The 12,711-nt window shown below is 39.8% G+C and overlaps 1 protein-coding gene across 1 annotated transcript; it reads left to right on the forward strand.

Annotated features, from left to right (window-relative positions):
• The first annotated feature begins 1,594 nt into the window (after window positions 1-1,594).
• On the forward strand, window positions 1,595-10,293 carry LOC104442110 (signal peptide peptidase-like 4). Its single transcript, XM_010055417.3, has 14 exons — window positions 1,595-1,872; window positions 3,373-3,531; window positions 3,677-3,788; window positions 4,476-4,595; window positions 4,824-4,975; window positions 5,095-5,277; window positions 5,903-5,937; window positions 6,757-6,919; window positions 7,803-7,856; window positions 8,167-8,259; window positions 9,070-9,212; window positions 9,421-9,491; window positions 9,661-9,744; window positions 9,943-10,293. The coding sequence occupies exons 1-14, from the start codon at window positions 1,729-1,731 to the stop codon at window positions 10,047-10,049; spliced, it is 1,620 nt and encodes a 539-aa protein (XP_010053719.1). The 5' UTR covers window positions 1,595-1,728; the 3' UTR covers window positions 10,050-10,293.
• The last annotated feature ends 2,418 nt before the right edge of the window (window positions 10,294-12,711 follow it).

Genomic DNA, 12,711 nt, shown 5'->3' on the forward strand with positions numbered 1-12,711 from the left:
GCCGCCCCTGGGTGACGTATCGCGACGCGACTGGCCCGACCGAGGAGGAAGTCAAACCGAAAGAGAGAGAGAGAGGAGGGCGGGGGCCAGGGGATTGGTTGACTCTGACATGTCGGGCGGGTCCTCGGGGCGCGGGCGCACGCTACGGCGGTGGGCGTGAGGCGCAGCGGACCGGAGCCTGGCGGGCGCCATCGTTTATTCCCTCCCCGCTCCACGCCGGCTTGTCTGTACCTGTACGGCCCTTATACGGGCGCTTTTGACCTGCTGAGGGAGTAGCCGGTCAGCCGCGGTCCCCGCCTCACGCGCTGTTGGCGGGGTCGGTACGGACGGCTGACTCGGCGTCCTGCTTTTGGCAAGTGGGGAAGTCGAAGTGACATTTCACATGGCTTTTTAATTAAGTTTCCTGTCCTTTTCCAGGGGGGCAAACAAATTAGTTCTTGCCTAATGAGTTGCGTGCTTTTGAATTTTCTTTTTAGATATACCTACGTACCAATTATTCGATGCTCTGTAAAAGTTGAAAAATATATCCAGTAACTCAAAATTGAAATGATCTATTACTATCTATCCAAAATAATTCGAGATATTTTGTTTGAAGCGATTTAAAATTCTCGAATACATTGCTTTCTACGTGCTACTCTTGGTAATGGTAATGATCAGTAGTTTTAATTTTTAGATATTGATTTGCGATTGATGTGAAAGACAAATTAATGAAATGACACACAATTATTATTTGATTGATGATATTCCACTCGATAGAACGGACGAATCAAAATCAATGCAATAAGGAAAATATGACGAATGTGTCCAAATGATTTGCTTGGGTGATACCTTATTTTGGCCATGTGGTGACGTTGGGTATTAATTATTGAATAAATCACATTTGGCCCACACTACGAATTAGTTGTACCATTTTCCGAATCGCTTTTGTAGATTTGTTCTATTATTTTTATCATTATTTCATTTCTTTATTTTATTCTCGTGTCATCATTGATTATGACGTTCTCAATTTATTTATTTGGTCATATGATTCATTTAAATAACTCACTTAAGAAACAGCTCTTGTTCCCACCATATTCCGAAGAGGCAAAAGAACAGGTCCCGTCTTTCGTCCTTTCTCGACGGACTTCTGAATTTGTAAAAATAAAAAAGAATCCCCTATTTTATTTCGCTGAACAATAAAACATTTATCGAAATTTAATTAGAGGTTCCCCGCCGGAAAAAAATAAGATTAAAAAAAGAAAAAAAGTACCACGCGATTCCTCTATCTCCCACCTTTCCCCGCGGGACGGAAAAACGTGCGAACCACGACGGCCCGTGCGGCGCACGCGCGGGGGCGCGTGGGGGTGGAGGCGGGTGGGAAAGCGCGGTGTGAAAAAGCGAGGGAAACCGGTTGAGGGAAAGCGGGCAACGGTTCCCACCCGGCGCTCCTCTCTCCCTCGCGTCCTCGTTAAAACGACACATCGGAAAAAAAGAAAGGAAGAAAAAAAAAGGAACGAGGAAAAAAACAAAAGAGAATTATTTAATAATTAAAAGAAAAAGTGCAGAGTTTCAAGTACACGATATTTCTTCCCCCTCTCTCTCTCTAGAAACTCAGTGCCTCTTTCTCTCTCTCTCTCTCTCTCTCTCTATACAGCGGGCGAGCTCTCTGATCTCTCTCTCTCTCTCTAGCGAGCGACCGGAGCTTTCGTTGCCTTCGCCGCGCCTCTTGATGCTCTGCGATTCCCGGCGATGAAGGGGAGGGAGGTCGCAATCCGCCGCGCGGCGTGGCTTCTGGTCGCGTGCTTGAGCCTCCGGCCGGTCTTTTCCGGCGACATAGTGCACCAAGACGACGTCGCGCCGAAGAGGGCCGGCTGCGAGAACAACTTCGTCCTGGTAAGTTATTTCTCTAACCCTAGCTTCCTCCCTCGCTCGAGCTGAGGATTCCTTTCCTCATTTTTGGCCATTTCGTTGCGGTATTCCGTGCGTTTTTGTTTTTATTTTATTTATTCGGTTGGGGTTGGAGAATGGAGGAGAGGAGGGAGGAGCGGGGACCTGCGAGCTCGTGGCTTTGGCGGTCGCCTTTGGCTGGAGCTGAATTGAGCGTCGATCGTTGCGGTGGCGTCGCGCGGCGACGGTTCTGTCAGGGTTTTTGTGGTGCCGTCATCATTAGGTTCGTGACTTTTGATCTAATTGCTGAGGAAAAGGAGGCAAAAAGGAAGTAGAAAACGGAAGGGGGGAGGAAAGACTTTCGGTCGGGATGGATGTCGTAAGGATATTTGAACAGGGTTGTTTGATTTGACGCGGTGGGTTGGTTTTGAGAGGTGGTATCCGGCGGAGGCAATTAGGTGCTTTGAGTCGTTTGATGCTGCTCTCGGTAAATTGATTTAGGATATTCTCTAGGAGTGCCTAGAACTTTTGCGTAGAGCTAGGAACGAAGCGACCTTAGTTATTTTAATTCCCCGTGGTTGATAAATTACTAGAGTTGACTTCAAGGAGTTTCTTGGGATGCTTACTCCCCCAAATTGCATTTCTGGTGATGAGAGTCATCTTGGTCAAATTGATTGGGGGTTAGATATATGTCTTTGTTCTCTGTGATTGAGGATGATATCCCCTGAATTTATTAGCATTTTTTGGACATCAGAATCGCTGCTAAATATCAGACCCGAAGTAGCAAAGCCTTGGGTAAAAATAGTACTTGGTGCAGTTATTGTGCTTAAATAATTTTTATGATATTTTCAATGCTTACTTGGGCTCATGGAGGTTGTTCCGGGTTAGATATATCCTTAATTCAAACCAAAAGCAATTAGTTGCGCTTGCATGACAGTCTCTTGATGACTGGAATTGAATGAATTACATACGATCTGTTTTTCCTTCTACCTTTATATAGGATGCTTTTCTCTGCACTTGTAGTTATCATAGGGGCTGATCGATCACAATTTATCTCGTTCACATAAACTCACGAGCTTTATGTGTTTTTTCCTTTTCTTTAATGTTACTCCTACATTTGTTGGCTTCTAGCCTTTCCATTTCAGCACATGGACTAGCTTAATGATCTTTTGACCATCTATTTGTAAAAGAATTGCTTTCTTTATACTATTTTTGTTGTTTTGCTAGCTAACTGGAATTGATTAAAATTGATTGCAAAAGGACGCTGAACATTTAGATGCCATATCATGTTTTATTCCTTACACTTAGGGGTTTACGGTCAATTCACTGCGGCACCAGTGATCATCACATAGCATAGTTTGTATAGTCATTGAGGATAAATAATTGAGAAGAATTTGTTCTGTTGCGGTTTTATTTTATCTAGAGTTTGTTAGGCTAAATAATGGTGTCATGGTCTTCACGTTGGCAATCGATAAACTGACATTTACCTCCATGTTGCGATGATAGGTGAAAGTACCTACTTGGCTGAATGGTGTTGAAGACATTGAGTATGTTGGTGTGGGTGCTCGATTTGGCCTTACACTAGAATCAAAAGAGAAACATGCCAACAATACTAAAGTTGTGATCGCAGATCCTCCTGATTTTTGTACAAGGCCCAAGGAAAAGGTTCATTTCTTTTCTGTGAACTATGAATCATTGACGTATCTATGGTTAAGTTCTTATCTATTTGAAGCATCTGAATCTGAATAGAAAACCCCAGATATAATGTGAATGCTTTCGCTGATTTTCATTTATGTAAATTCTTTCATAGCTTAAAGGGGAGGTCGTTGTGGTGCAAAGAGGTAACTGCAGTTTCACAACTAAGTCAAATATTGCCGAAGATGCTAATGCAACTGCAATACTCATCATAAATAACGGTACAGGTATATGTATGAACTTTTCGTTGTTGGGGTATAATGTTTACACACCACTTGTTGCTTATATATTCTGAGCTTGCCATGCCATTAATGAGTGACAGTGGTTAAAGGATGCACCCAACCGAACTCATTGGCAGTCTAGAAACCACCTCTTGGGTGGCATTTATGCTAATCCTACGTGCATCATGCATGCAAAGCTGAATAAGGATACTGCCCATTAAGTATTGTCATAGATTTCTTTTTTGATAAACAATGGTCCAAAATTAGGTTGTCCTGCTTGAAGTGATCAGATTGCATTAGAAAGATGCTAAATTATAGACACGAATCAATGTAAAGTTTTCACTTCAAACATTCAGAAGAGATTCATGAGTCACCATAATCTCAGAATTCAAGTGTCTCCTCACAGAAATAAATAAGTTTAATGAGCAAAGTTCATCAAGAATTCCCTTTTGTTCCCTCCTTTTAACTCCACGTCATGCTTCAAGATAGACTTGTCATTGGATGATGTGACTCAAGAACTCATTCTGTATGCGAGCTCAAAATCCTGGTGACTGTCAATATATACTTATCTGCTTTATCAAATAAATTGAGTGCTGTTATTATGGTTCCAATCACATGAACTTGCTTCTGCCAAATGAAAAGACAAAAAGAGAATGGAATTTGATGTTTTATTGATGTTGGCCATGTGTGCAGAACTCTTCAAGATGGTTTGCGAAGTGAATCAAACAGATGTCAAGATTGGCATTCCGGCTGTCATGCTCCCACAAGATGCTGGCGCAAACTTGGAGAAGCTTATAAAAACGTATACGAATGGTGTGTAATATGTGCGTCTTTGTCTAGTGAAAGTGAAATACATGTCTAGAGAAGCTTATGCCCTAAGTTATATTCCTCGAGAGCACGTAGTTATGCAGGAAAGTTTGGACTAGCTGGAATCTTCTTTTGACGAATAAGTTGGTGTAACAAGTCTCCATTTTCTATTGTTGTGTCTTCAGCATTTTGTCTTTCTTGCAACTGTGAACATGATGTGTGTTGTTTTTTCAGTCTCAGTGCAGTTATACTCCCCACAGCGTCCATTAGTGGATGTTGCAGAAGTGTTCTTATGGCTTATGGCCGTTGGGACCATCTTATGTGCTTCTTATTGGTCTGCAAGGAGTGCTAGAGAAGCAGCTATCGAGCATGAGAAATTGCTGAAGGTTACATTACCGTTGTTTTTAGCTCAATTTTAATTGTTCTGGCCTTGGGTTTCAGGAACCAAAGGACCTATATCTCTGTAATTGCTATTTCAAATTGATATAGAGTTTAACAATGGCAGGATGCCTCTGATGAGTTGGGCGAAATCGAAGGCATTGGTTCCAGTGGTGTTGTGGACATAAACACGACATCTGCTGTTCTCTTTGTTGTAGTTGCTTCATGTTTCTTGGTCATGCTGTACAAACTGATGTCTTACTGGTTTATTGAGGTTCTGGTGGTTCTGTTTTGCATTGGTGGAGTAGAGGTGCGCTTTCTTTTCTCATGTACATTCTCTATGAGTATTTAGTTGGCAATTTTTTTCTGTTTATGTTTTTGCAGCATTTCCTGGGAAAGAAACATAATAGTTGGTTTGGAAATTTCCACAAACTTGGCTGTTTTTTGGTAGGCAATAGTAATAAAAGAACAAGTCCTCTGATACTTGTCCCTGGCATGCGCTACTTGTCGCTTGTCAAGCACCGTGTCCTTTGCAATGATCGTTGATATAAAAGCAAGGATTATCGGAAGTTGGGATGTTGGCATTCCTTGGGAAATTTCCATCGTCTTGGTGCATAGACTGATTTAGAGATGTGCATTTTTATGCCTATTTGCTGAACATATCTGATTCTAGCGACTTTGAGCATAGACGTATGGACAATATTACATGTATTGAGATTCTCCATGTGTTGTTTAGATCTAGAATGGTGTACATCAGTTGAGGAACGGGGTGTTTACAGTATAGCTGTAAACGACTGAGTGACAACTTGTTTGCCTGCCAGCAAGTCCTTCAAAAAAATAGTCATAGATAGAACCTTGAACTTTTTAAGCTTTCCTTTGCATCTTACCCATTTTATGTGACAGGATTTAACTCTGCATTGTGTCTACGGTTGCAGGGTCTGCAAACTTGTTTGGTGGCTTTTCTCTCGTGGTATATAACTTTTCAGATTTTGAAATTACATTTGTGCTTATAGTGCCACCAATCAGTTTTAAGTGACAAAATATCTTCATGTGTAACACATCCTTTCTATTACTCCTGCTTTTCAATAACAAGTGCACTTTCCTTGTTGATGCTTGCACGATGTTTGCTAAGTTATGCATAGCTCTGATGTACAGCCAAAATGAAAACAATATATAAATGGTACCTATTTTGCTCTTCTCTCATGTAAGTTTTGCTTCTATATAGTAGTCAAAGAGCATGCATCATTTATGGGATTGAGAAATAAAATTTGCAGTGTTATGTGATGAGAAGATAGAAAATCAAATTTGGGATGTAAAGGTATGCATAGGATTGCTTAATACTTTAATGATCATTTATGGGTATATTGTTACGCTTCATCTAATTAGAAGGCGTGGATTTTAATGGAATTTGTGGGTAAAAGTTTGAAATTGAAAGGAGTCGTTGAGTTTGCTTCCTATATAATGGAATTTATCTCTCACGAGAGATAATACCCTGATATTCTGAATTGACAAAACTATCTCACTTCCTCAAGGTTATTGATTTGTTTGGGCTAATGAGTAAGGAGTAATGAGCGATCGTTGAAACAAGCATTATTTTTTGAGCCATATTCCTTTTCCACTATGAATGTAAAAGCTGAAATAAAGTACAATGAATGTCAACTTTTCGGGGTATTGATATCACTTTTACTGAAGCATCTTTTTCTGCCTTCTGTTTCTTTTTATCATGTTGAAAAGTACATGGACCATTTTTTTTTTCTAATATTATGATACTGACCTCAAAAAATTTTAGTTTCAGATGGTTTGAGAATTCTGCGCAATCATTCGTGAAGTTACCCATCTTTGGAGCCGTTTCACACCTAACTTTGGCTCTTTCTCCATTCTGCATAGCCTTTGCTGTCCTTTGGGCAGTTTTCCGCCGTGTTTCCTACGCGTGGATAGGTCAAGATATACTTGTAAGAAAATTGCCATTGCCTCGCTGTCTTCTTTTCCTTCCTTTCATTGCCTCGATAGCTTCTGTGTTTATAGCATTTTTTGACCTACTTTGGGTGTTTGACCTATGGGTAAAAATTTCTTACCATCGCTTTATTGTGGTGTTTGCTGGTCATATTTATCTTTACTTAGTATCTGACATCTTTTGTCACGACAAAATATGGACGAGGGATATTTGGTTGCCATGAGATCCAAAAGAGTAGGATCTGTTTTTAAGGAAATCATGGCAATTTATGGAAACAACAGAACTAATAAGATGTTGCAGACAGCCATCAAAATCTGTTTATATATGAGATCATACTTGTTAAGCAGGAGTATTCAAAGGCTTGTTAATGTATAAGCTGAAAATTATTCAGGGTGTCTCCCAGAAAGGTTTTAGCATGATAATTTGTTGAGTAAAAGTTGGGGAACCATAGAGAAAGAAATATCTAAGGTTCTTTTTCCACTATGAGCTGAATGGATTTTCCTCAAGGTAACTTGTTACATAATTGACATGGAACTGGGCATCATTTGCTGGACAATTAGAATGGTATGTTCTCTGCCGTCTTTCTTAGGAGACCTGTGGCAGTTTTTGCTTATACGGGTGAATCCTTAAGTCATTTGAAACCTGAAGAATTAAGATTATTACAATTGCTGCTTGCTAATATATTTTTCTAGTTGAGATGTAATCTGATTGCCTTCATGCTTTTCTCTTTTTGCCTAGTTTATTTTTATTACTTCTGATCCAGTAAGATATAATGCTTTGCCTTTTCTTTTATCTTTGTTTTCTATTTATTTTAAAAGAGACATTATTTGTATCCAGATTAAAGAGACCACCTAATGTTGCCTTTTCCTTGTCTGAATTAGGGAATTGCTTTGATAATCACGGTTCTTCAGATAATTCGCCTACCAAATCTCAAGGTGATGATCACTGGAGGCTATTGTTGATTAATATATAACAGTTAGATTTTGTTTGAGATTTTTCTTTTCTTCTAAATCTATCTGGAATATCCTTGCCTTTTATTTCATATCCTCTGCTAGGAAAGGCCTTTTCTGTAACCACAGGATGCACAAACTATTACATTGAAGTCGGCAGAGAAGCATCAGAAAGCTCTGCCGTCAATATAGAAGAATGTCTATGAAGATTCATAAAAAAATCTTGCTTTTATGCATCAAAGATAAAAGCGGATGAATGTGCTTTTGAGTGATCTCTTATTCTTTTATTGTACAGGTTGGAACAGTGCTTCTTAGCTGTGCTTTCTTGTATGACATCTTCTGGGTATTTGTTTCCAAATGGTGGTTCCATGAAAGTGTGATGATAGTGGTAAGCAAACTCTTTCTGAAGCTCGTATACTTGTTTGAGATCAATTTTCCCATAGCTGTTGTGAGAAATGTAAGATTGCTGTAATCCAAGTGAAGTACATGAACCTATTTTCCAAGAAAACTGTTAATCAGGTCACATCTCTAGCTGGATGGAGTTTTCTTTACATGCTTGGCTCAGGCTAATGGGATTGTTAACTTCAGGGCAGGCCAGTGATCCTGACCTGGAGATGGAATGGACAATTTTTTGAAATACAAGTTGGCAAATTTCTTTTCTTCTTTTGATTCTCACTAAACGTAAATCCACTAAAAGACATGCTTATCATGTATTGTCTGAGCTAGCTGCTCATCACAAAATTAAGCTTCACATCATGCGAAGCAAGTTTGGATATGACAAGTAAATTACCCCTCCTCCTTGGGCTTATGGAAATTAACTTCCACAAATTCCTGTAAACAGTAGTAGACGATACATATATCCTAGAATGGAGTGACACTCAGAAATTTGTTATTCGAAGCCAAACTATGAGCTTCAGTATTGTTCTGTCTTCTTGTCTACCACACAGATTGCAACTCCTTCACCACTGTGGACCAACCATTGGCACAAACCGATTTTCTTTAGTACTTGAATAGCTTGAAGAGAAACCCCTGTAATTCTCAAATGTTTTCATTTCTCTTTTGACGCAGTCTAATTTCAATCTAGCTGCCGTTGCTTCCATTCCTTCAACTGAGTTAACTTTTGCAATTTCAGTTTTTCCCATCACAAGATGACTCAATTCAGTTAACTGGATCAACTTTTCTTTGTCCTTCTGTGCAGGTTGCACGTGGCGATAAGAGTGGAGAAGATGGGATCCCCATGCTACTGAAAATTCCACGACTCTTTGACCCTTGGGGTGGATATAGCATCATTGGGTTTGGAGATATCATCTTACCCGGTCTGCTAGTGGTGTTCTCATTAAGGTTTGATTGTCAACTTCATAAGCTGAAGCTTGCATCTTATTGCATCTAGTTCCTGGATGTTTAAAGCAATCCCTGTTTCTTTATAATAATTGCTTACTTGTGTCTCTCCAATCTTTCTGATAGTCATGCTTTAAAGTGAAGCAACTAGCTTGTACTGATTCTGGCTCTAATAGAATGGAATCTGGTGTTGCCTTTTCCTTTTCTGCAGGTATGATATGTTGGCAAAAAAGAAGATTCGAGAAGGATACTTCTTGTGGGCAATGATTGCTTATGGTCTAGGTATGAGAAGCTCTGGACGTCGATTTCCATTTCGGTCTTAATGCAGTAGTAATTTTTCATTTCTCCAAGATCTGCACTTTTTTTCAGAGGGACTTGCGGTTGGCACTTGATGCCTCCTTCTGGCTCCCCCGCAAATACCATTGATGCACGATTTCTGAACTTTATGCAGGACTGCTCATCACTTATGTGGCTTTGAATTTGATGGATGGACATGGGCAACCTGCTTTGCTTTATATTGTTCCCTTCACGCTCGGTGAGCACGATCATCTAATGAACTCTGTACTCCATTGGTTGGATAGTTGCATGTGTATCCAGAGAAGACTTCTCGGGGGAGTGTTTGAGGCTTGTAATTGGGTGTCACGTGAAAGATTTTTTGGAAGTGTATTTTGATTTCCATTGGTGATCCATACGTGAGCTATCACCGCTTACTCTCCTGGGGTTGTGGCTGCAGGGACCTTTTTGACATTGGGAAAACAGAGAGGCGATCTCATGACTTTGTGGACAAGAGGCGAGCCAGAGAGACCATGCCCGCACATCCGACTTCAACCCTCTCAATGAGGAACTAATCAACCCTAATGTAATTTCCTACTGGTCTTTTACCTTTATGTTTAGTTCCGAGTCGCTTCGACCGCGGTAGGCTTGTATCCTGGACGTTGGACCCACCCTAGAACTGTAGAAAATTTAGTTTTTCAATAGCCTATAAGCAAAACTATACTGTAAAACTAAAGGACATTTATATCGAAGTGAGATTATGCTATTGCTTTCATAAAAGGGAAGAAAGTGATGGTGCATCCATCTAATAGAAGAGAAGTATGTATTTACTGTTTTGTCCCTCCAGATAAACGAATGAAGGGATCCACCCTCACTCATGGCTATAAAATGTAGTCGTCTTATGGAAAACCCTAAATGTAGCTTAACGAACTAGATTGTGCCAGACAATACACCAGTAGTTTGTCGACCGGTTGGACCGTCGTCTCGACAGTGGTTCATTGGATCTCTGCCTGTCGATTTGAATTGCACGTTGGGGGATGATTTGGTAAGAAGCTGAAGCGAATGAAATCCGGTGGTCGCCTGTAGTCGTTTCTTCAATAAAATTGTTCCGAATGAAATGCAGTGCCTGTTCAACTAAACTTGGACGTGAAACATGATCAAACGTTATGGTACGAGATCTCCTCGAACTGGTAGCCGGAGGACATGCTGGAGGGAGTGATTCACGAACTACGAACCACGTGCAGAAGGTGGTAGGGGATGTTCTAGGTTCTGAATCGGACTAGCTCGACAAGGAAGGATGCGTACATGTTGAGAGGGAACGATGGTTTAATCTGAGTCCACGTACGATGCCAGGGAAGGTCGATTCTCTATTGTGGTTTCTGTGAGGAACGTGTTTAGAGCGGTCCCAAAAAAAGGTTGCTAAATGTCGCACCAAATGTTCTTGTGGCATTATCAATTTGATGGATTTTGTCAGTCAGTGTTGGCCGAAAAACTCTTTACTTCTCCTTTACCTTCTTACCTCTTCGTTAATTCGAACATTCCAATTAAATAAGTGCACGCTACAAAATAAAAATAATTCTCGATCGAGTAGTTCTCACTAAAACCAAAGAAATATCATCATCAAACTCATGTTAGCTTCAAACGAACTTTCATAAACCGTGCATTTTTTGACATGTTATTGAATTAGTAGTGATAGACCTATCAAAATAAATCATAAGCTTATTTCTTGACCCATAATTTATGAGTTTATGAGTTTAATTGTTATATTGATTAGTTATGTCTAATAAATAATTCCCAATCGAGTAGTTCTCACTAATTCCAAAGAGATATCATCATCAAACTCATGTTAGCTTCAAACAAACTTTCATAAACCGTGCATTTTTTGGTACGTTATTGAATTGGTAGTGACAGACCTATGAAAATGAATCATAAGCTTATTTCTAGACCCATATTTCATGAGTTTATGAGTTTAATTGTTATATTGATTTGTTATTTCTAATAAATGGGTTTATAATGGTAAAATTCAAAATAAATTGTTGTTAAATGGGTTCAGAACTTATTTAGATTAAACCCATCTTAATAACTCTCCTTTCATTCTCTCTCTTACCCTCGCTTGATATCGCGGTCCTCTTTTCGCTCTCACCTCAAGTCTGAGTATGAGTTTTCAAATCTCTTTTCATATTGATATATGTCACAAAAATGAGTCGCATTGTAATAAATGTTTTCAAATGAGTCATGGTGTCATAATAAATGTTTTAAGATAAGTCACGATGTTGTAATAAGTGTGATGAGTCATGATACTGAATTAATGGTAAGTCATGGGTGTCATGGGTGTGAACTACATTTTGTTATTAGGCATTAATATGCCTACGCCACTAGAGACGTAATCTTGTTTGTCTTTTCTTTCTCTTATGCCTATAAAAGGCATGTTTCATAAAAGGTAGAGGCAGACCAGCTTCAGTAATAAAATCGTGTCTTTGTGTAATTTTCCCTTTTTCTCTTCAAATTTCCATCCCATGTAGAAATCTTAAAACGGTAAAATAGCACATTATCCTTCACGCTCTCCTTTATGAGGATCATGTGCATCAGAAACTGAGCCCAAAATGTCTTTATGTTTGGAAGAATGGTTTAGCTAGATGCCTGGTAAGGTTTTAAAATGCATTGCAAGGGATCAAATATCTACATTTACTAAGTTTTTGTTCTAAATATATGTCATTTATCGAATGAAAAATATATTATCATATCAGTTAGGTTAAATATAAGTTGAGTTATTAATATTCAAATGAGATCAATTTGAATCAAATCATTTACAATTTCACTTAAATTCAATTCGATTGCCAGTTTGATAGGTTCATTTGTCGGATCATTAAATAGTGGCCCTCCAAGTTAGCTGCATCGGGGAAGATGATCTCGTTTTGTAGCCTATTAAATATGTTTGCTGTGAAAGCAGTCCGATCGATCTTGACGGGAACGATCATTAAAAAAAGGAATTTCGAAAAATGCGTCGCATAAAAGTCCCTTTTAGTCTTTTACGCTTTACGCAGGAGCCGTACGATTTTATTGTTTTTTTGAGGACAAGGATTTTCGCGCAGCTTGAGGAGGAGAGCCAACCGCCCCAGGTGCCGCCGGGCTCCCGAGGCGCCACGTGTCGGTCCCTCGGCCCCCGTCTCCTCGGTGGATCGACGAAGGCCACTCCCTCCTCGGGCGTCTCCCGCTTTTCTCCAAACGA

This window comes from Eucalyptus grandis, chromosome 4 (assembly GCF_016545825.1).
Source record: "Eucalyptus grandis isolate ANBG69807.140 chromosome 4, ASM1654582v1, whole genome shotgun sequence".
NCBI classification, from domain to species: Eukaryota; Viridiplantae; Streptophyta; class Magnoliopsida; order Myrtales; family Myrtaceae; genus Eucalyptus; species Eucalyptus grandis.